The 24576-nt window shown below is 47.7% G+C and overlaps 1 protein-coding gene across 3 annotated transcripts in view; it reads left to right on the top strand.

Moving 5' to 3' along the window:
• GLT1D1 (glycosyltransferase 1 domain containing 1) overlaps positions 1 to 24166 on the top strand; it is a gene marked incomplete at both ends in the record, with an annotated part of 102215 nt that extends 78049 nt beyond the window's left edge. For all 3 annotated transcript variants that reach the window (XM_079717097.1, XM_079717099.1, XM_079717098.1), the window contains 3 exons: positions 360 to 480; positions 8569 to 8667; positions 24005 to 24166. In XM_079717097.1, the coding sequence (XP_079573223.1) occupies positions 360 to 480; positions 8569 to 8667; positions 24005 to 24166 (382 nt within the window). The remainder of the gene's footprint in view (positions 1 to 359; positions 481 to 8568; positions 8668 to 24004) is intronic.
• Positions 24167 to 24576: the final 410 nt, after the last annotated feature.

The raw sequence follows: 24576 nt of genomic DNA, 5'->3' as shown, positions 1-24576 counted from the left end.
ATCTTTAAAAAAGAATTTGAAGAAATGTTGCATTATTAGGAAAGGTTTGTTTTCTAAGTCATTCAGAGAAAAATGTCAAGAGCTGTATCTCTGACGTCCAGTATCTGAGAAGCACGTGTCTCCTTGTCAGAGGGCTTCAGAATGACAGCGGGTGTGTTAACAGGCTTCCTCTCTCTCTTACCAGGGATGGATATAGAATAGATTCTCACTCCAGTATGGTTTTCTGTATTGAATCCTTTAACAGTAATGCTTCCCTGTGGATCTAGGGTATTTCTCCAAAATCGTTATCTCCCCTTCTCCCAGCCCCTCCGCGTGAGATTCCCAGCCGTAAGCTCTCTCTCTGCTCCGTGTTGTTCCAGGACCCCTGGGGTACGATTGATCGGGGAGATGACTCGGGAAGACCTCCACGCGGTCGTGAAGAATTGCTTCGCGGTGGTGAATAGCTCTGTCTCTGAAGGCATGTCAGCCGCAATCCTGGAGGTAATGATATAATGGGTACTGAAAGTGGCAATATGAAATGGTCCATCACCCCTTTTCTCAGTTATGGAGGTGATGCCTTTGTCAATAAAGTTGTGCGCTTCTCAAAGCTAACGAAGTGAAACGGCATTTTCTCGGGAGTTCTATAGTAGTTTTTAAGTTCTGTCTGGGGCTTAAGAATACTATTTCCTTTCACCCTGCCATTTTTCCTCGCGAGCTACAAAATGAAATAAAACTAGGATAGTGTCGCCTCTCTGACGCGCCACTTAGCTTCAACGGGAAGACGGCTGAGGCTATGAGGGTCGGGACAGGATGTGGGGTGAAGGTGTGTTTTGTAGCGAACCTCCTTTTGTCTTGATGTCTTCTCCCTCTTTTCAGTGTGTCCTGTGATCCCAGAATTTAGGGGATAAGAGAGGGCTGGGCTTGGATTTCCCTGGCAGTCCAGTGGTTAAGACTCTGCACTTCCACTGCAGGGGACAAGAGTTCAATCCCTGGTTGGGGGCACGAGTTCGATCCCTGGTTGGGGAACAAAGATCCCGCAGGCACTGGCACAGCCAAAGAAAAAAAGAAAGAAAGGGTTGGGCTTGTGCACATGGAAGGGGGTGGGGCTTCATACACGGAGGAGAGTAGCTGCAGATGCACAGGGCGGTGGGCATGAGGGTGGACCTCATCCCTCTGTCTGGTGTTCAGCTCTGAAAATCTCTTATGCTACTTGGACTAAGTGTGCACAGCCCAGCACAACCGTGCAGTCTGTTGCTGGAGTTATCTGTGTTTTGCAGGGAGAGGCTGAAATAAAAAGTCCCTGCTCTTGATCCTGGCAGCCTCTGGATTGAGTGTATCAGCTCCTGGGTCAGAGGGACTTAATCCAGCCTCACAGCCCTTTGCAATCTCTTCTCCTCACTGAGCGTTTTACGTGATGGGGTGTTTTACCAGGATCACTTAAACTGCTTCATGCTGATGACCTGAGTAATCCCCAGTGTGCCTCTAATGCAAAAGGATTTTCCTTTCCCTTATTTTGCTGTCGGTTCACAGCACACTGGGTTCCTTTTCAAGAGTGATCTTAGCAAAGAGGAGACTCCGTCCCTCCCGTCATAACCAGCATTCAGTGCTGGATTTTCTTCATATCATTAAATCACAAGCCATCCCTCGCATGGAATCTCCTTTAGTTCTCACACAATAGATGCCTTGTTGAGTCCTCTTGGTTAGCGCATGATAAAACTTGCTGTAGAAACAGAAACGTTTGGTGATTGACCCTCCAGGTCTTTAAATCGCGTTTCACATCCCCTTTCTCACGATGCTAGTTTCTTACTTCAGGGTCTACTTAGAGCAATGCTATTATTTTATCATGAGTATTTGTAACATCCATTTATTCCTTTGGATGCTAGTTGAATTTACCAGCCAAAGTTACAATTTGTGAATTTCAGTGTTCAGAGACCATGGTAAATAATTAAAGCAGGAAAAAAAAGCATGCTCCCTAAATTTAAGAAATGACTGATGTCGCATGCCTAATATTTTCTGTGAACGTGGCATCATTTAGAAAAGCAAACAAAGAAAACTAAAAACAAAATACTGTGGGTGGGGGTAACATATACTGATGCCTGTAATTCCAGTGTTCAGAAGCTTTCAAAGCACAAAGCTTGGATTTGTAACATTTTCATCTTCAGCCAGATGTTGAATACCTCAATACCTCAGTCTAAGCCTAATGATTAGCATTTATCTCCGTTGTGGTTTAGAATCAGCTTTCGACTAGAGTCACTGGAGCGATACATTGTACTCTCCCTGTTAGCTTTAAAAATGTGCATTCTTACAGTACCACGTCCTCAAGCCATTGCTGAATCGCTCCTTTGTATGTAAATACACATTTTTTTCTCCCCCCAACTTCTTAAGAAAAGGTAAAGTGGAATTCGGGAATGATTTTATAAGCAGCACACACAGCAGTTCACTGCAGATGAATTGCTGTCAAATTTCATTTACTTCAAAGGAAAGGCAGCTGTTGGCAATTCTGTCTGCCTTCAAATGTGGACACTGTGTTCCTTTTGAAAATTCCAAAATAACCTTTGGGCTGAGGGTTTTGAATGAAACTGATTTTAGGGGAGTCGTGGAGGGTGGATTTCATTAGAATCAATTCAAAAAACCAAAGTGGTTAATCACAGAATAAGTGCACATCACTTTTGAAGGAAGGGATCCTTTGGCCTTTCAGAATTAGCTTTGTTTTGTCATGGAAGCATGTAAAAATCCATTTGCTATGACACACTTCTTATCTTTTGCTGATAAACTCCAAAAATCAAGCGTTAGCTGGATGCCCGGGCAGTAGAGGGGACATCCCTACAACGAATCTGTTGTTTCAAGTTTGGGCTTATTATGGAGTTGAACTCTACACAGAATTAGAAGAATACAAAAAATTATTATCATTATTAATTTTTGTTTTGCTTTGGCCATGTGGCATGTGGGATCTTAGTTCCCCGACCAGGGATCGAACCTGGGCCCCCTGCAGTGGAAGCGCGGAGTCCTGACCACTGGACCGCCGGGGAAGTCCCAGAAAGTTATTTGCTTACCCCACACTTCCTCACTGGGCGCTCCTCCCTGCCCTGGAGCACACACACACACACACACGCACCCAACCTCCAGGTCAAAGTTTTCACTGCCCAGAGGAGAAGAAGGCATCTTCTAAAGCAAAGAGCAGTAAAAAGGTAATTCTTGGGCTCTTAGCTTCCAGGCCCAGGACCTAGTGATGAAAGATTCATTTCAGGGCTTTTCAAGGATAACTGTGACCCTGTGTCACTTGACCTTGGCTAATTTCAAAAGTGTGGGGGGCAGAGCTGTACCCTTTCCACTTTTATTTGTTTGTTTGTTTGTTTTTGCGGTACACGGGCCTCTCAATGTTGTGGCCTCTCCTGTTGCGGAGCACAGGCTCCGGACACGCAGGCTCCGGACGCGCAGGCTCCGGACGCGCAGTCTCAGCAGCCATGGCTCACGGGCCCAGCCGCCCCGCGGCATGTGGGATCTTCCCAGACCGGGGCACGAACCCGTGTCCCCTGCATCAGCAGGCGGACTCTCAACCACTGCGCCACCAGGGAAGCCCGCCCTTCCCACTTTTAAAACGGGAGGGCTTTTGGAGTTGTCACAACTAGGAGACTGCTACTGGCAATTAGTTTGGCGGGGAGGGAGTGCAGACAGGCGAAGTATTTTTCAACGTGCAAGACGGTCTTTGCGTCAAAGGTCTGTCCCCAAGATGCCATTGGCGTCCCCGTCAAGAAACGCTCTAAACTCCATGGTGTCAGATCCGAACGCACTGTGCGTGCACATCAGTGGAGCACTCGGACCAGCCCCATCCCCATGTGACAAGCAGTGATCATGGTGCTGGACATATGCCCAGTTAAGGCCACTGAAATGCACGCAGACCTCTCTGCAAGGAAATCTGGACCCCAGAGGTTTCAACCTAGGGTGTGCATCAGAATTCCCTCTGAAGCTTAAAAAACCATCGGTATGAATGACGGCGCCCTGCAAAAGCTCTCTTGGCTGTGCTGACACGGAGCCCTGGCGGCCGGGCTTCCAAAGGCTCTTCTGCGTGTAGACTGGGGGCCATGTCTCTGGAAACCTCTGTTAGGCCCGCTGAAGACGGTGCACCAGCGACAAAGCTTTTTTAAAAGGTCAAATGGGAAGCTTCCACCTACCTGCTGGAAGGTTGAAGAGCTCATCGGGGGGCAAGAGAAATTCAGTGACTGCAAACTCGACCGGCTATTAGGTGCCCCTTCAGCTCTGATGTTTCCTCTTTTTTGTCCCAAAACGGGGCCCCAGATTCCAGGTTTGAGCGACTCTCTGCTCCAAGCCCCACCCCCTCCACTGCGCCTTTCCCTCCTCTGTCACGACCAGAAGGGGTTCAGAGGGCGAGCTCGCCCATCTCCAAACACCGTCTCATCCAAGACATTGCCAGTCCCGGTTCTCATCAGGACCAGCCTCACAGCACTGCTGTATTCTGGGACTTTGCCTTTCTTGCAGACACAGTTTGTTTTTAAAGAGGTGACTTCACCTGAAGAAAGTGACTTGTGAATCAGCCATCTGATTCCTTAATGCCATGTCTTGGCTCTATGAAAATAGTATTTCCATGTGCTTACTTATTCTTAAGATGCCTCCTTTATTTGTTTTTCTTTTGTTGGAGTATAGTTGATTTACAATATTTTGTTAGTTTTAGGTGTACAGCAAAGTGATTCAGTTATATATATGTATATCTATGTATATTCTTTTTTTCTGATTGTTTTCTATTATACGTTATTACAAGATAATTGAATATAGTTCCCTGTGCTCTACGGTAAATCCTTGCTGTTTATCAGGATGTCTCCTTTCTTAAAGACAGTTTATTTTTAAGAGGGGGCTTTGAAATTAGTTTTCTCTGAATATATAGCTTTCAGAGAACATTTAAGTATCATCTTCCTCCACCCAACTCACAACTTCAAGACTCAGACTGTATTTCTCTCTTTCTTTTTTTTTTTTTGCGGTACACGGGCCTTTCACTGTTGTGGTCTCTCCCATTGTGGAGCACAGGCTCTGGACGCGCAGGCTCAGTGACCATGGCTCACAGGCCCAGCCGCTCTGCGGCATGTGGGATCTTCCCAGACCGGGACACGAACCCGTGTCCCCTGCATCAGCAGGTGGACTGTCAACCACTGCACCACCCAGGAAGCCCTCTCTTTCTTTTTGAGGTATAGTTGATGTACCTTATAAGTTTCAGATGTTCACCATAGTGATTCACAATTTTTAAAGGTTATACTCCATTAATAGTTATTACAAAATATTGGCTATATGCCCTGTGCCGTACAATATATCCTAGTAGCTTATTTATTTTATATGTAGTAGTTTGTACCTCTTAACCCCCTACCCCTATCTTTCCCCTCCCCCTTCCCTCTCCCCACTGGTGACCACTAGTTTGTTCTCTGTATCTGTGAGTCTGCTTCTTCTTTGTTTGTTTGTTTTGGGGGGGGGGGGATTCCACATATAAGTGATATCACACAGTATTTGTCTTTCTCTTTCTGGCTTATTTCACTTAGCATCATGCCCTCCAAGTTCATCCATGTCGTTGCAAATGGCAATATTTCCAGAATGAATTTCACTCTTTCTGCTGATCTGCAGTTTTCCTTGAAGGCAAGGAGCATGTCCTCTGCAACCTTGAACCCTCCCCCAAAGTCTAGCTTTGTACCATCAATAATCCATCAATATTCACTGGATTGAGCAAAGCTAAACTACTATACGGTATCACCTCTTTGACTCGCCTTTAACCAACTGGTCTCATCACCCAAACCTCCTGTGTCTTGCCCTTTGCAGGTTGATGATTGTTTGTTGAATGAGGGACAAGGAATGGGTGATCTCACTGGCCCATGGCCTTACTTGTGTGTTGGGTGCTTGGTGTGCACTGGTTGATATACAAGTAAGTCTATACTACGGGAGGGATGATGGGATCTTTTTTTGTTGTTGTTGCTGAAACAGGGATATAAACTCTGTCCTGCCTCAGGGTCGGCCGGTTCTGAGATTCTCTGATGGCCAGTTTTACAGATCTACACTTGCATCTTCATATCTGTATTTATAGAATCTCCTCTCAATCTGTGTGTCTGCCACAGTTTCTCCAAAATGCACCGGTGCTTAGCAACATCAGTGGATAAATGTACCATTTGGATTGGAAGATGCTCCAGGGCCCACCTGGGCCAGAGAACAATGAGAACAGAGCTAGCCGTGTGCCCTGAAGTGTGTGATCAGCCTCTAGCGAGCCTCCCCTCATCCCCCTCATCGGTGGGATGAGATGAGACGGTCTGGAAGGTCTCATCTGCGTGGAAGATTCTGCAGTCCCTTGACAGATGCCTAGAAATGGAATCACAGTGGGTCATGCCAGTTTGATGAGCTAATGACCTGAACAGGGTGACCAGCAGGGAAAGGAGCCATCAGACATCCTGTCATCTACTCACCATGACTATATTACGACCCTGTAACTTACATAGGCAATGTCAGCTTCAGCCATCAACCACCTAAGTGGTATTTGTGCAGATTGACATCTGAAATTTTCATTTACTCTGGAAAGTTTAGCCCCTCGTTCCCAAATGATAAAACTGGAGCCCAGGAAGAGGTCCGGTACCGGGTGTCGAACTTCGACTCCCTTTCCCCAGAATGACTGATGAGCAATGAATTTGAGACCCGCCATGTCAGTCGAGGGCAAAGCCTCCACCAGGGCAAGACCAACGTCTCACAAGTCCTGACTTGTGCCCGTCTCCAAAATGCCAGATGGCACCCACGGTGTGTCAGAACCCAAGGTCCAACCAGTGGGTTCGTAAAGCACCTGTGACCCTAATGTTGAGATGTGGCCGTTTCGGGTTACTTTTTGCCTGTGCTGCTGAGTTTCCTTGTTCTGAATGTAGTGACAGTGGAAGGTCCCAATTTTTACCCTACAAGATGCGAGCGGAATATCACGACTTGGAGGCTTTCTGTGACCATGAAAGGCCACCATGAGAGGCTGTCGCGGTGCTGGGGAGGGGACTGTGAAGCTGGGGGCGAGCAGGAGGGCTCCTGTCCGAGCAGCCAGCCAGCTCCACCGCCTTCCCCGATGGTGGGGACAGCACAGTCTCGGGGGCAGGAAGGAGGGCTGTGCTCCCTCCTCCGACCTCATGCAGGGCCTGGATCTCAAACTCAACGTGTACTGGGAAGATACAGGCGACACACAACCAGAAAACCAGGTGAGCTCACCCAGAAAGCTGCTGACGAGAAGATGATCCTAGTGTGAACCATTGACCTATAATTAATTTACGTTCAGATGCTTCTGGAACATTTGATCCACAAGCATTCATTGAGCTCTTAACTATGTGTCACACATGGCTCCGGGCACTTGGGCGTTGGTGGCGTTTGTGCCATGTGAAGTCCTTGGTGTCAGAGCTTCCCATGGTAATATACTAAGCGGCTGAGATCGGGGGACTTTACCTTTCTGAAAACCGAATGTCACCCCTTCGTGACCAAATTGTTTATTATGTGAAATGAGACACCGCCTGCCGAATTGGAGTGCCTAAGACATCCTTGTGTATAGTAAGAGCCAGAATATTGGTTTGCTGATAGCATTCCCTCAGGGCTGCCTCTGGACACCAAGGTGTGAAGGGATGTCCCTCTCACCTGCTGAAAGGCACCTGTCACGTGAAAGCTAGATTGGCCCCTGTGAAAGTCACCATGGGAGAGTCAATGCGGGAGGCTGAAATGGAGCTGGGAAGGGCTGGCCTAATCCTGTATGTTTCTAAATGCCCCCCTCCCAGGCAGGGGAGGCCAACACTGCATGCTGCGCTTCTGGGCATCTTTTTGAGGGCTCGATGCCAGGTTGTGCCAGGCTATGGGGTGCCCCAGCCTGGCTGATCCCAGCCCTTTGGGACTGGAAAGGCTGCTTAGTGGATAATCGGGATGATAAATCGTGCTTCTCACTGCTGTGTGATGCCAAAGGGACGTGTGCAGTCCTGGTGGCATTCGTATGGCGGTGCTGGAAGAAAATTACTCATCAGGGAAAGTAACGATGGTAGTTAAAAATGTATACGCCGGGCTTCCCTGGTGGCGCAGTGGTTGAGAGTCCGCCTGCCGATGCAGGGGACACGGGTTCATGCCCCGGTCCGGGAAGATCCCACATGCCGCGGAGCGGCTGGGCCCGTGAGCCATGGCCGCTGAGCCTGCGCGTCCGGAGCCTGTGCTCTGCAACGGGAGAGGCCACGACAGTGAGAGGCCCACGTACTGAAAAAAAAAAATGTATACTTCACGCTGCCGCCGAAGAAGTGTGAACTGAACATTTGGAGAGAGAGGTTTTCTTTGTGACATCGCAGTAACGATGTCAGACAGACCATTACAGTATGTAGTTTCCCAAGACTCGCAAATACAGTCAGTCATTAAGATTCAGTATGTAGTTGGAAAATCTGGGGTTTGGATTGGGAAATCATTTTCGGCAAGCTTTTGGGGTACTTTCTGTGCACTGCCAGAGGTCCAGTTCAGCTAAGAAGTTATTCCCCCACAGACCGGCTCGTCTGGCCACAGAAGCTCTCACAGCGATCGCCCACCTCTCCTTTGTTCTTTTCGTCCTCTTAGGCGATGGATTTGGAAGTCCCTGTGTTGGCAAGGAACATCCCTGGGAACGCGGCAGTGGTGAAGCACGAAGTTACAGGATTGCTGTTTTCTGACCCTCAGGTAAAGGAGAGTAATTTCCCCATGTTCACCTGGTCTGAGTAGCTCTCATCTGTGTGCGGTGATCAGAGTCTGTGATTTGCGTCTTTGTGGTTAGCTCTTGGTGTTCCCTTTATAATCAGTAGAAGAGAGTGTGGAGCACTGTGTCACCATTGTCACATGGGCAGCCGCCTGGACGTGTCACTAAAAGAAACCTAGGGACTTTCAAGAAAGCCGAGACTTGAGTTCTATTTCTGAGGCCGCTGGTGATGATCATTGTGACCTTGAACCAGTCCCTTCCCCTCTTATATGCTTGGGTTTCTTTTTTTTTAATTGATTTTATTGAAGTATAGTTAATTTACAGTACTGTGTTAATTTCTGCTACACAGCACAGAGACAGTTATACATTATATATGCATTTTTTCATATTCTTTCCCATTATGGTTTATCACAAGATACTGAATACAGTTCCCTGTGCTCTACAGTAGAACTTGTTTGTTTGTCCGTCCTACAGATAGTATTGGGTTGGCCAAAAAGTTCGTTCAGGTTTTTCTGTAAGATGTTACTTTTTGGCCAACCCAATAGTTTGCATGTGCTAACCCCAAACTCCCAAACAGACTTCTGGTTTCTGAAGCAGGCACTCTTCAGTTACCATCCTACACTTCCAGGACATCTCCTGGTGTTTAGAAGACTGCCATATATCTGATCCCTTGCAATCCTTCAAAGCAGTGTATGGAAGAGGCAGCATAGTTGTGTTTATACATGTGTGTATCTGATACATGTGTATCTGAAATTAAAATAAAGGTGAATGCAGCTGACAGTGGGCACCGCTGGTGGAGCCAGTGTCATCTGGGGCACACCTGTGTGCCAGGACCTCCCAGGACATGTGTGAAGGGTCCCCGGTCACAGAGTCTGAGGTTCCAAGGATGTGCCTACACTTGAAGCCCTTGGGACCCTGTGCAGGGCCTGTAGCCTGAGTCTCCAAGCTCTGTCTTGTCCTCCGTACGATTACAAGAGCTAATTATAACTCTTGCTCTTAGAGGTGTGATGTGGGCTGAAGGGGTTGATATACAGGGCTGAGCCGTGGTCACGGCGTGCGGTCAGGGCTCTGGGTCCCCGTTATCACCAAAAGGAGAGCCCATTGCTGCTGCCTACGGCTCGTGTCCAGTGGCAGCAAGAAGAGAATCTTAGGCCCATCCTTCGCTCTTCAAGTCTTTAGATTTAGAAATTAGGTTCTAGTCACTATCATCTTTATGAAGGCACATGTTATATACAGAAATAAAGGGGTTTATACTTAAAAGCTCGGGTCAACTCCAATATTTGAAAATTCCGTTTTTCAGCTTTCCTACCGCAGATATTTAATCCCAGATCGCTTCCCCTTCCCCGTAGTATAATTATGCGTCACCTAGTTGCACTGCCTTCTTATCACAGTCACGCGGACAAGATGGAAGCCAGCTTCCCTGGGGGAGGGGCAGGATTGCAGGGAGCCGGGCATCATCAGGTGCTGTGTGGGTGCAGCCGCTCACCTGGGAAACAACTGAAAGAGCAAAGGGCAGGCCCGGGGCTTATCAGTTATTATCTAACAAAAGGCACATCTAACACGAATGCCTTTCCTTTGAATAGCGGCCCCTAAAAGCTAAAACAATACCAGCACATGAAGAGTGTGTAGCGGTTCCTTGCTGATCCTCCAGACAAAGGCATTTGGCTTTTTACCACGTTCTGCATCTCTCAACGTCAACGCCAGCCAAGCTGGAGGTCACAGAATATTGTCTCCCCGTGGGCAAAGAGATTTTAATTTCATCTCCCCAAACCCAATGTCTATTTATTTTATAGCTCAATTTCAGAGCCCTCTAATTTTATCAGTGAGTGTCTGAATAGCCATCACTTATAAATGGCTGCATCGGGTCCAGGGCTAGAACGAGAGCAGTTTGGCTATCCTGACTTCATTTCACATTCCTTGTAAGGCATTCCTTTCAATATTTGCAAACAGCTGTCCTATCTCTGACACGTCCAAGTTATTTCTGCCCGTTACCGGCTTCCTGGGAGTTATCAGACACAGTTCCGCAGCACTCATACAGTTAAGGCGTGGGCTTATTTTGTTTCCAGCGCTTTAATGTTACTTTTACAAAGGATGTTAAAAAAGAACAGAACGGTCTAGGGGGGAGCATCTGGGGGGAGGCTGCGTTTTTTTAACACGTTTTGAAAAGTGTGCTCGACGCGGATGTCACACGTGACTTTGTTTTATAGTCACGAGCAGACTCGACCTAGCACGGAGTGGAAGCTGTTGCTTCAGAGCAGACATGCGTTTTCTGTACGTCAGTGGCCTTGGTTACTGTCATCTAGCTCAGGAGCACAGACGGAATCAGCCACTGATTTGTTGCCAGTGTTTGCAAGGTTTATTGCAAGCGTGCATTCAAATAAGTATTCAAAGCTCCATTTCACTTATTGAGAAGGGACTTCCATGCCAGGGTGTCAGCCTCATTAAGTTAATGTAGATAGATGCATAGACGGATAGATACATAGATCCATACATAGATAAGATAGATACAGACAGACAGACAGACATGTCGAATGCAGAAAAATCATACTTTGGATTTTCAACAAAATGATGAATAAAAGTATTCAGCTGTGGTAGGAACAAAATAATCTCTGTTTTTATACACCTCAGCCCTGGAAAACCTTAATTTAAGTGAAGTTTTCCAAACCTACTAAACATTGATTTTTTTTTTTTTTTTTTTTTTGGTTACTGCGACAGTCCCATTCTTTTTCTTTTTAAGAAGGAAAGAGCTGAGCTATTTTATGGCTACATTTTATAGCTTCGAAATTAAAAGCCATTTGACATTTAATAGAAACTGTGAATCCGTTTTCTCTCTCAAGGACAGACTTTCGAAGTGTGGCCCAAACTAATTTCGCTGGGAGGTTCTGTTTGTTTTTTAGGCAACTATAAAAAAAGTCATAACTTTCGGAATAATGATGATGATGACAGCTAACATTTATCGCATGTGTGTTATGTTCGGTGTCTGTTCTTTGCCATCAGCATGGATTTACACTTTTATTAAGACTGTTTCATTTTAAATCTCTGACTTTTGATGGTCAATCAACAGTTTAATGTTTGGAAGAAGCAAGGCGTGTTGGAGACACATCAGCCTCCAAACTTTTGTTTGGGCAGAGCTGTGCTTGGGTCTTGAGTTTTCCCCCTCGAAATCTGAGTGATCCTGGACACGTTTCTTCTTCCTGCGCTCGTTCCTTGATCTGTAAGATGCAGATAATGATGCCCGTCTTTGGGGAATAGCAGAAAGCAGGTGGGCTGGAGTGCTGTCCTTGGGCTCAGAGGAAAGCTGCGTGGATGCAGAGTTAATCATATTCAAGGTGCGCCACTGGGTGAAGTTGTTTGCTGCTGCTCGGGAGCTGTACAGTCTGCTGAGGTCTTAGGTTTAAGCAGTGGAATTAAGCTCAGTACAGCGAGACGTTCTCCTTGTGAAATCTGGCCAGCGTCATGCAAAATATCATTTCTCTCTTTCTTCTTTTTATTTTTTACTTAAAACAATTTTTAACTTTTTAACCAAACATTTAGAGTTCTTAGATGTTACGTACAACTGTGATGTGTAAGCCCCCAACCAGTCCCTCTGAAATGTAAAAACGCACAGATGCAGGCTCGTCCAGTGTTTGTTGGATTTCCATTTAGGCCCAAAGGAAACTCTGGGCAAACTCTGCGTGAACTAGAATGGAAGTCAGTCCAACATTTTTTTTGCATGGATTTATCCACAGGGTGACCATATTGTTCATTGTAAAAAAACAGGTACCTTTGAGAGTGAAAGGGGTGTTATTGATAATTATGCTGGGATGACGGCTATGAACCTGAACCAAATGATGCAGGTAAGGACCGTCTGCTTGAAGAGCTGGGATCAGATGCATAGCTGGTATTTGTTAGGGATCAAGGGTGCATCCAGCCATGAAGGGGAGTCACAGTTTTCTAATAGCCACGTTGAAAGAAAATAAAAAGAAACAGATGAAATTCATATCAGTAATATATTTTATTTAGCTTCATCTATCCAAACTTGCATCATCTCAACATGTAATTGATATAAACAATGTTTTTCCCCATCCCACCTGCCCGTAGAACTGACCATTGGTCTCAGTGCAATATAAACAATTTTCAATGAGATCTTTACATTCTTTTTTTTTTTCGAGGCTCTGAAATCCTGCGTGTATTTTACCCACCAGCTCATCTCAGTCTGGAGATTCAATTTGTATCGAAATGCTTGGTTTGCATTGAGACTCCATACCATTTGCAGCTGAAAAAGTAGATTCACATGTCCAGGTTGTTGCAAGTATACTTGTAAAGCTTTGTAATACCTGAATCAAGCACCAGTGTTAAAATTTCAGTTTAAGTCCATTCAAGTGAATAATTAATTAAAAATGCAGTTCCCGGGCACACTGGCCACATTTCCAGAGCTCAGAGTGGGTGCTGGGCGGCACTGCTCCCCGGAAAGGGAGCGATGGGACAGGTGGTCCCAGCCAGGCACCACTGTAGGGACCTTGCCCGTTTCTCTTACTAATCCTCACGGGAACCCCACGCAGGTGTTACCGTGATGATCCCAGAGAGGGTGAGGCATTTACCTTCGAAGCTCAGCGGGAGATGACGGGGCTGGGACTCGAGGTCTCAGCCTGGTGGGTGCCCGGCCACCCCTGAGAGCGTCTGCACGATTCCTCATGTGGCTGTCCCTCCCTCTGTCTCTGTCTCTCCTTCTGTCTCTGTCTCTGTTTTTCCCTCTATCTATGTATGTCTCTGTCTCTACCTTTGTCTCTGTCCCTCACTCTGACTCTCCCTCTCTCTGTCTTTGCGTCTCTCCTTCTGTCTCTGTCTCTGTTTTTCCCTCTATCTCTGTATGTCTCTGTCTCTCCCTCTGTCTCTGTCTCTCCTTCTTTCTCTGTCTCTGTTTTTCCCTCTATCTCTGTATGTCTCTGTCTCTCCCTCTGTCTCCGTCTCTCCTTCTGTCTCTGTCTCTGTTTTTCCCTCTATCTCTGTATGTCTCTGTCTCTCCCTCTGTCTCTGTCTCTCCTTCTGTCTCTGTCTCTGTTTTTCCCTCTATCTCTGTATGTCTCTGTCTCTCCCTCTGTCTCGGTCTCTCCTTCTGTCTCTGTCTCTGTTTTTCCCTCTATCTCTGTATGTCTCTGTCTCTACCTTTGTCTCTGTCTCTCCCTCTCTCTGTCTTTGCGTCTCTCCTTCTTTCTCTGTCTCTGGCTCTGCCTGTGTCTCTGGCTCTCGCCCAGTTTTCTGTGCCTGTCTCTCCTCCTCTCTGTGTCTCTCTTTCTCCCATCTCCGTCTTTCCGTCTTTCTTGATCTCCGTCTGTTTCTGTCTTTCCCTCTATTTCTTTCTCTCGCCCTCTATCCGTGTCTCTCTCGGTGTCTGTGTCTCTCCCTCTGTCTCTGTCTCTGTCTCCCTCACCATCTCTCTCTTTCTCCCTCCCTCCCGTCCTCTGTTGCCTGGGCAGAGAGGGGACACTTTACCATGGGACCGTCCTCTAAAAGGATCCTGCTCACCATTTTGTCCGACTTCTTGGGGAGAACAGACCTCTTTCTGAGGCCCAGTCCTGCTTCGCTTCTCTGCCTGTGGCTGGTCCCTGGGGTCAGAATGACCCAGAGGGCTGGAGGTGGTGGGGGGAGGGGGACGCCTCGGGTGGGCACAGAGCTGAGCGGTGCTGCACAGAGTCGGGCTTGGCCAGGTGAGGAGGACGAGGATGGAGCCACCAGGTGAGGCTCGCCGCTCAGGAAAGGCCAGGCCAGGCCGGGAGCCAATGAGGGATGGAGCACAGGGCCCTTCCCGGCTCTGGTCCAGGCTTTTGCACTCCCGGCCGGCAGGCAAAGTCTGACATTCTCTTAAAATAGGAGGACGGACGGGAGGACCGTTTTTCTTCTGCTTGTGGACTCTCCACCCGCCTTTACAGGGCAGGAGGCTGCATCTCGGACCTGACCTTCTGGCCTGACCTCTGCTGGCCGCCCGTGTCTCACAGGCGACGTGTGCGACTCTCAGACCCGCCGGCTGTGCACACCCGCTCTGCGTGTGAACAAGCACCTTGCGGTTTGGGGACTTTTTTTTTTGAAAGTGAGAATTTTTAGCTACTTTATTAAATATATTCAGTTTCAAGGCTCTGACCATCCATAATCGCCATGATGCAAAGCATGTGTTCACGTGTAAAAAATACCCCTTCAACATGCTTTAAGAGGAATAACTGTGTTTTACAATCTATGCGGCATGAAATAGAATTTGATATTTAGAAAACCAGCTAATTGTAGTTTGGGGGCTTGCGATTAGGAGAGCGGCCTGCCTGACCCCGCCTGACCACACCAAAGGGACCCTTGGCCCCAGCGCCGCCGGCCGAGGCCCTGCCCATCACCCTGTGAGTTTGTCCCTCTTCCCGGGGGCCTGGGGACGAGATGTCGGGACAGCAAATGCGGTGCCCAGCCCGCTCCAGGAATCAGCCCTGTAGGTGCATTTGCAGTTGATCCTGAAATTCAGAGTAAGGAGATGATGGTGACTTCTTGGCACTGGCAGAATTCAGGAGAGTGACCTGTGCAGGGGGACCCTCGGGGGCTGCAGCTGCCGGGGTGATGCCGTGGGAGAAGGCGCGGGACCCTGGCAGCCGGCTCAGGCCCCCTCCCCGCGGCCCCCCCGACCAGAGCGGCGTGTGCGCACACGAGCAGCCCCGCACCACTGTCCTGGGCTCTGTATCTACGTGCTGCTTCCATCCGTCCCCGCCTCTCAGGGGCTCTGTCCCCAGAATACTGCTGTATCCAGACCCTTACACCATTCCCCCGTTCCAAGGCACTCCTGGGTCTTGTCTGGACGGTTAGAATGGCTTCTCCGCTCCATCCCGCGCACCCTCCTCCTAGCAGCCAAAGGGACCTTTATAAAATGCAGGTGCCGTCCCATCCACCCGCGGTGCAAAACCCCTCTGTGCCTTCCTGTGGCCGTAGAGAAAAGGCACCTCTTCCCGGACTCCACGCCTCTCTTCCTCTGCTCCCGGCCCACCCCTGGTTTTTCCCGCAGCCGGGCCGCCGGGAGCATCCTTCCCCCTCGGCTTCACTGTCTCTTTCTTGAGAGGCTTTCCCCGTCACCCTCCCCCATCTTCTCCATCCACCCCGCCCTGTGCTTTTCCTTCGTAACCCTCTGCGCAGTTCACACGCACGCCCTTGCTTTTATCATACATGACCTCCCCGCCCGAATGAATGAATGCCCCCCGGGTTGGTGGTCATGCTGGCTTATTCACGTGGCCCCTCTGGTGGTGGTCCTGGCACAAATGGGTGCTCCGCAACTATCGGGAGAGGTACTTACCCCAGGGCATTAAAGGGATAATCTTTCTTGGGTAGTAACCAAACACCTTTGGTTATTTTAGTTCGATGTGAATCTACAGCGCATGCCACCCAGGTGTAGTTGAGCTGCTTTCTTTTCCTGTTTTCTTTGCAAAGTAGCAGAGGACAGCCTCGGCCCCTGAACTCTGCCCGGACTCCCTCCCTGGATGGTTCTACTCCACGGTCTCGCTGAAGTCAGCGTTCCTTGGGTGACACTGCCAGTTGGTGTCATGCTCAGCCATCTCCCCCGAGTACGACCAGGATGGCTTAATTGCAGATTTCCTTGCACATTTCTTCTGGGTTTTGCTCTTTGCCTCTGACTTTCTGCCGCTGGCAACGTGCCCACCGGAGCCATCTCCCGGGTCCACCTCTTCTCTTCCAAGCCTTTCCTCACTTTCTTCCCTCTCCTTCCTGACATCCTCCTCTTCCCTGCCTCCGAACCAGCCAGGGGAGCATGAGCAATTTTCTGCCAGCTCGTGTATTGAAATGACGCTCTGGTCGGAATCTGGGAAGCAAGAGAGTGGGAAACACAGAGAATATTCCCTATCCTTGCTTTTAGTTTAACCAGTAGTTCCCAGATCTCATGGATCTGTGCGGTAGCTTTGCTCCATCCTCCCGTGAAGCAGCCAGGCCTGGTGTAAAAGGACCTCAACTCTGGGGCTGCACTGAGTTTAATTCCCATTTCTGCCACTTACTGCTGTGCTACCTCGGGCAGGTTCCTGGACCTCTCTGTGCCCCCGTTTGTGTCTCTGTGAAAAGAGTCACAGTCATAGCACAGAGTCCTCGTCCCTTTTCTGCAATTCCAAAATCCAAAAAGCACTTGAAAAACAGTTTTATTTTTAGTAAGTTGGGTGCCACAACTCAGTTGGCAGCAGACTCATATCTGAGCTGATGTGAAGTTATTCCTGGCTTTGTTTATCCTGCTTGGTGGGACGATTCTTAAGTTTGATTTGGACGTTCCAGTGTGTTGTTTATGGGGCGCTGCGTTAGACCCCTGGAGGGCGTATGTTACTAAAAGGGCACGTAGACCATTTTATTAAAAACCCCAAATCCTGGATTCTGAAACATGACTGGTTGTTACCTGGGTATAAGCTCTTGCTAACTGTTGACTGTTGTTATAAATTCTGACCAGTTCTGGCTCCTGTGGGAGGCTCTTGACCAGAGACCAGGTGTCACTGTTGAGAAGGTAGAGGACAGGTTGGCACCTCACCGAGGCTTTCTGCTTGACTCAGCCAGGCACAGAAGAGAATTGAAAGGCGGTTCGCTTTCTCACCAAGTGGTCCACGGTCGTCCGCTACCGCTGCCTCTCACGGGCCACCCGAGAACAGTGGTCTAGATCACAGGCCAGAGCCTCCAGGGCTCTGCCTGTCACTCCTGAGTATCGCTGGGTTTGGGACCTGGCTGTGAGCGGGCTTGTTAGATGCGAGCGCAGGAATTGTCCTGTTAAAGGGCCTGAGCTTGCAGTGTGAGTGAACAGGATGCATAGCCGGACTCTGCAGCCGCCAGTCTCGGAAGGGACGGGTGGGAAGGAGCCAGATCAGACTCCCAGCTGCTGCCATTCAGTGGCCACGGGTCGTGGTCAGGGGCCCGAGCCCCTGCCACCTTCTCTGGCTCTGCATCGGGCGGGCGGTGTGGACGGGGATGATCTACCGGGAAATTGCTTCTACACCTACCCAGGTCGGCTTCTGCTCCAGCATCTGCCCAAGATTCTCACAGCTGTTGTTGATATTCGTTTTAAAGTCAGCCGCTCTCTCTAACCATTACGTTGTCGTGTGAACAAGCAGCCCTCCCCAAACTCAGTTATCGCTGCTGCAAGTTTAAAAGATAGGCTGACCATGGAGAACAGTATGGAGGTTCCTTGAAAAACTGAAAATAGAGTTGCCATACGATCCAGCAGTCCCACCCCTGGGCGTATATCCAGAGAAAACGATAATTTGAAAAGATACATGCACCCAATGTTCCTAGCAGCACTATTTACAATAGCCAGGACATGGAAATGGCCTAAATGTCCATCGACAGATGAATGGATAAAGAAGATGTGGTATGTATGTATGTATACACACACACACACACACACACACACAGTGGAATATTACTCATCCATAAAAAAGAATGAAATAAAGCCATTTGCAGCAACATGGATGGACCTAGAGATGATCATACTAAGTGAAGTCAGACAAAGAAAGACAAATGTCATATGATGTCAGTTATATGTGGAATCTAAAATATGACACAAAGGAACTTACTTACAAAACAGAAACAGACCACAGACATAGAATACCAACTTATGGTTACCAGAGGGGAAGTGGGGGCATAATTAGGAGTTTGGGATTAACAGATACACACCACTATGTACAAAATAGACAAACAACAAGGTCTTGCTATATAACACAGGAAACTATATTCAATATCTTGAAATAAACCACAATGGAAAAGAATATATATATATGAATCACTTTGCTGTACACCGGAAATTAACACAACATTGTAAATCAACTATAATTCAATTAAAAAAAAAAAAAGACTGGGAATTCCCTAACGATCCAGTGGTTAGGACTCCATGCTGTCACTGTTGAGGGGCTGGGTTCGATTCCCTGGTCAGGGAACTAAAATCCCACAAGCCGTGCGGTGTGGTCAAAAAAAAAAAAAAAATAGACTGAAGGTTTATGCTGAATAATTCCAAGGCTATTTGCACGTTCTTACAAGTGGTCCCCACTTTACCCAACGGCAGGAGTCATCGAGAGAACAGCTAACGGAATTATTATGTGGCCACGTGTACATATACATCATTGTGAACAATGGCGTTTGGATAAAGCTTAACACTAGACCAGCAAATGCTGTTTTGTGTAAGAAAAACAAGACAGATGCGTGCATGTCACTTCTAGATGGATCTTGAAGTGTGATTCTCGCAGCTTACAGTTGTCAATGAGATGAATCTATTCTTTTTGTTATATATATAAATTTATTTATTTATTTATTTTTGGCTGTGTTGGGTCTTCGTTGCTGTGTGCAGGCTTTCTCTAGTTGCGGTGAGCAGGGGCTGCTCTTCGTCACGGTGCCTGGGCACCGTTGCAGTGGATTCTCTTGTTGTGGAGCACGGGCTCTAGGCACGTGGGCTTCAGTAGTTGTGGCAGGCGGACTCAGTAGTTGTGGCTCACGGGCTCAGTGGTTGTGGCTCGTGGACTCTAGAGCGCAGGCTCAGTAGTTGTGGCGCACGGGCTTAGTTGCTCTGCGGCACATGGGATCTTCCCGGACCAGGGATCGAACCTGTGTCCCCGGCATTGACAGGTGGATTCTTAACCACTGCGCCACCAGGGAAGTCCAAGATGAATCTATTCTGTGGCCAAATAACTTGTGTAAAATAGGGTAGGCACAGTTGTCCGTCTTAGACTAGCATTTTTCATAGTCTGACTCTCCAGAATCACCTGGGGGGGAACTGTTAGAAAATACGCATGTGTTACGGACTGAATGTTTGTGCCTGCACGCACTCACCCCCCAATTCACATGTTGAAATTCGAGCCTCTCCTGTGATGGCGTTAGGAAGCGGGGCCTCCAAGAGTCCATTAGGCCATGAAGGTGGAGCCCTCACGAATGGCATTAGAGCCCTAATATAAGGGACCCCACAAAGATCCCTCGTTCCTCTGCCATGTGGGATTACAGTGAAAAGACGACCGTCTCTGAACCAGGAAGCAGGTCCTCACCAGACACCGAATCTTCCAGCGCCTTGATCTTGGACTTCCAACGTCCAGAACTGTCTACTGTTTATAAGCCACCCCCTGTCTGTGGTATTTTGTTATAGCAGCTCAGACAGGCTAAGACACCACTCCTGGACCTTGCCCCTGACCTACCCAGTCAGAATCTTAAAGCGAAGTTTGAGGACCAGAGGCACAGACTAAACCTTAATTAACTCCAGGGTTCCGAGGAAAATCACGATCCGCGATCGAAATGACAGCACATCTGTCAGTCTTCAGAAACCCCCTTGTCAGCATCTCCCATCAGTGAGCTGTCGTCTTCGAAGCATCTGGAGAAGCAGCTTCGGGGTTGTCTAATTAAACATACCTTCCGAGCCTGAAATCCAGAGTTTTTATGCAATTGACTTTCGCTTCTCCTGGAAGAACACGTATGTATCCCTTACAGAAGGTGGTCGGAACGCAGTGCCCTTTCAAACCATCCCATGTTCAGTCTGCCAGCTCCCGTGTTCTCTCTGCATGAGGCGTTTGTTTCTCGTTGAGGGGCTCCCCCCTGCCCCGTGGCTTTCAACTGACACGGTTATGAGAAGGATTCCCAACAGGGGTCTAAATATCCATCCTGTAAAACTGACACTGCTTCTCACGCCCTGGATCTGGCTGGTACCTCAGGGCAACAAGGCAGGTCAGAAGGATTTAGTGAGAAAAAAATTTTTAATTGAAATATAGTTGATTTACAATATTATATTAGTCTCAGGTGTACAGCATAGTGATTCAATATTTTTATACATTATACTCTATTTAAAATTACTGTAAAATATTGGCTGTCTTTCCTGTGCTGTATAACATATCCTTGTAACTTATTTATTTTATACATAATAGCTTGTACCTGTTTGTACTTATACCCCTGTCTTGCCCCTCCCTCCTCCTCTCTCCCCACTGGTAGCCGCTACTTTGGTCTCTGTAGCCGTAAGTCTCTTTCTGTTTTGTTATATTCATTCCTTTGTTGTATTTTTTAGATTCCACCTATACGTGATACAGTATTTGCCTCTCTCTCTCTGCCTGATGTATTTCTCAGTGAGTTTTCTCCACCAGCAGGGACTACTCAGTAAGGAAGAAAACTCTGAAAACAGTCAACTGCTAATTGAATAATTACGAAAACAAACCATGGTGTTTTACATGATTTTTTTTTTTTTTTTTTTTGCGGTACACGGGCCTGTCACTGTTGTGGCCTCTCCCGTTGCGGAGCACAGGCTCCGGACGTTCGGGCTCAGTGGCCATGGCTCACGGGCCCAGCCGCTCCGCGGCATGTGGGATCCTCCCGGACCGGGGCACGAACCCGCGTCCCCTGCATCGGCAGGCGGACTCTCAACCACTGCTCCACCAGGGAAGCCCGATTTTTTTTTTTTTAACTTTAGAAATCTGTAACCTAAGCCAGTGTTTGCATACCTGTGGTCCTGGGGTGGGTCTGGTCTGCACAACTGTTTTGTTTAGTTTGCTGTTTACTTAAAATTCTGAATTAGTTGTTGGTATTTAGCATGGAGTGCTTTTACATAAATATGCCGAATTTCGACTTCTCTTGAAAAACACAGCAAACGTGGGAACAAGTGGAGGCCCCTGCTTACTGAGGCAGCCGGGGTTCAGCACTGCGGGCCTTCCCCACTGGGAGCTGGCGGGCACTTGAGTTTCCACCTCTGATCTAGAGCAGTGCCTACATCTGTTTTTGAACTCTCTTAAGATGTGGAATCCCAGTACTTGGTTTCTATTTTCTTTTTTTTTAGTGTGTGTACCCTTTAATGCCTCATAACTTATTATCATGAATAATTTTCAAGAATAGATCATTACATCACATAAATGATGAATTCTCCCCTCCCCCAGTCAAGACTTGGTGGTCAGATATGATGGGTGTTCTGGCGCGTTCTGCAGCTGACAGTTATAGAAAACTTTTTGGGCTTTGGTTGGGATGATGATGAATTGGCATTTGTACTTGTTTCCTGGAAGTTTTGCTACAGCTCTTATGACATGGTCCTTTGGTCCATTGGATGAGTGTCTGGTCGCTGGTACGGGTGGTTGCTGGGCATCTCAGTCCAAGTGGTCATTCATCCTCCAGCAGGCTACCTCAGGCTCCTTTATGGGGTGGCCTCAGGCTCCAAGAGGGCGAGAGTGGGAGCTGTTAGACCTTTTGGAGCTTTGCTTGGAAGTCAAACTACATCACTTCTGACCTATTCTGTTGGTCAAAGCAAATTCCAGGGCCAGCCCAGATTCAGGAGATGGGGAAACAGACCTCCTTCCCCCTTTATTGGAGGAGTGGGTGAGCCCTATTTCAAAGAGACGTTCACGCAAGGATGGGGGACTGCGGCCACCATCTTGCACACAGTAAATGACAGTCTGTATCAACGGGCTTTTCTCATTGTCCGCACGCGTGTGTTCAGAGTATTGACTTAGTTGTCGTGGAGAAGCTGTTTTAGCCCAGAAGAAAATATTCCCAGGGCCTCAGGGAGTGACTATTACAAGTCAAGAGTGAGATTTTTCTTTCCTTCTCTTTCTTTTCCTTCAGCCCCCCAGCCAGGGCTTTATGCCAACGGCCAAGGTGTTTCCCACTCCTTACCCAACTCTCTCTTGCTTTGTTTAAGTCAGTGTTTTCTGTTCAATCTTCCATGCAGAGACGGAAAAAAAAAGTGTGCTTTATCACATCCTATTCCTAGAAACTCTTATTCAGGATTCCATTATAGAACAGTCATATATTCTATAGAAATCATAAGCAGGGGGTTGGGTTTTAGCCGAAGTGTCTGCATCAGATAAATCAAAGATATGACCAGCATCATAAAATAACGTACCAAAGCTATAAGCCTCTCAAATAATTTAAATAAGAACGTTGTTCTCCTATGAGATGGGAATAAATATGTTACATTTTTATTATAAAAAGAACACCAATTTACCATAAAGTGTATATATACTACATAAAAATATAATTCCACTCTATCGTAAATATTGCTCTTTATATTGCTAGCTATAAAAATCATCCAACGTTTAATTAACGATAATTTTGAGAATACGTGGACGTTTCTCGTAAACGGCAAAGCACTGTGTATTAATCTTAGGCACTGTTGACTTATTGGAATTTACACGGGTTGGGGACTCACAATAATAATGATAGCTAAGTCTGGGCTAGGCGCTGCCCTGAGTTCTTTGTATTCACTCATTGAATCCTGTCAACACGCTATAAAGCAGGTACTGTAATTATTCCTAATTTAAATATGAAGAAACCGAGGCTCAGAGAGGTTACGAAACACAGCCAGCATCACTCCCGTGAAGGGTAGGGTGTGAATTTAAATGCAGGTCTCCTGGCTGGTGAGCCCTGCTTTGACTTAGGTGCAAATATAATAAATAATGTGTGTGCCCCTCCCCCCGCTGAATACTCTTTAGCAATCAAAAGAATTCTAGTTCTTTCTAATTATGAAGGGCTTTGATATTAAAAAGTGGCTAATTTTTCATTGCATCAGCGTCTGCAGGCATCAGTGAACATAGAGCAAAGCACTCTTCCTCCCTCTGAAACAACAGAAGGAAAGTGTAGAAAATCGAGCCGGTTAAATCCACTCTCCCCTCCTTCACCCGTGGAGTGAGTGAAGGAGTCTGGGAGTGGAGTCTGGGGCAGGGCAGGGCTTACCCATCCAGTGCCCACTGCCTCTTTGGAGATGATCACTGTGGGGCTCAGAGAGGTTAACTAGTTTGCCCAAAGCCACACGGCTAAGTTATGTGTCGAAGAAGGATTTGAACCCAGATCTGAACCAGTGGAAGCCTGGTCCTTTCCACTCCACCAGGTGATGTTCACGATTTGAAGACACACTCCATGCCCGGGCAAGATGAAAGGATCAACACAGTGGAAAACAAACGTGGCAGGGGTAGTGTTGTCTAGAATATAGGAGCTCAGATTCTGGAGTATGACCTGACTTCATATCTCAGCTGATACAAAGGAGGGAAGGAACTGTGGATCTAAGTGTGGAGTCACTGTAAGGACTCAGTTACTGTGAGAAACAGCAGCTTTGAGCAATCTAGGGAAGAAAGATGGGGAAGCATAATCGATGACTACAGTATTTTTCCACGATGTTCACCCTCGCACGTGTGTGTGTGTGTGTAATTTCTTACTCAGTCCCAATGTTTGCATTAACGCACATCCTTCCAGAAGGTCCTTTTCTCCAGAACACGGTAGGCGGGCAAAGGATGGACCAGGAGCAAAGGCAGACGCGGGCTTTGGGGTGCGTTTGCAACCCCCCTTCACCAGTTACTTACCTCTCTTTCTCCTCCACCTCATTCTTTGCAGGAGTTTGTTCGGCTGGCAAAGAGACTGGGGGGCGATCCGGCACTAGAAAAACAACTCGTGGCCAACGGAAGGGAGTATGTGAGAATGTATCACTCGTGGCAGGTGGAGAGAAACACCTATGGGCACCTGGTCAGGATGCTGGAGGGAAGCAGTGAGGACTAAGGGCGTGCCCGGTGCCGTGAGATGCTCAGCCCTGGGCAGACACCCAGGGACAGGGCTCTGGGCAGAGGGGCCATCCAGTCGAAATCAAGCCGGGTGCATTGGAACCGTAGATTTATTTGTCATAAGACGATTCATCCAGAACCTCTCTGTGCTTCCAGGTAACAGCCCAGATGTGTTTCCTGATCAGTCCTCATGGAGATGCATTACTAATTGGGGCAGGGTAACTGGTTTTAAGGGGCATCAGGGAGAGAGTTTGATCAGCTGCTTTAGGACTTCTAGGGACAGTAGGGGCTTATTTGTAAGCCATCACAGGGAAGGGTAGGCCTCTCTCCCCTGTCTTCTGATGACCTGTAACCCATCACTGTCTGTTCAAAGAGCAAAAGCAAAAATCAGACGTGTTGGCTGAGAGG

This window comes from Hyperoodon ampullatus (assembly GCF_949752795.1).
Source record: "Hyperoodon ampullatus genome assembly, chromosome: 13".
Classification (NCBI taxonomy): domain Eukaryota; kingdom Metazoa; phylum Chordata; class Mammalia; order Artiodactyla; family Ziphiidae; genus Hyperoodon; species Hyperoodon ampullatus.
The sequence above is the reverse complement of the archived record's forward strand: the minus strand, read 5'-3'. Positions and strand labels throughout refer to the sequence as shown.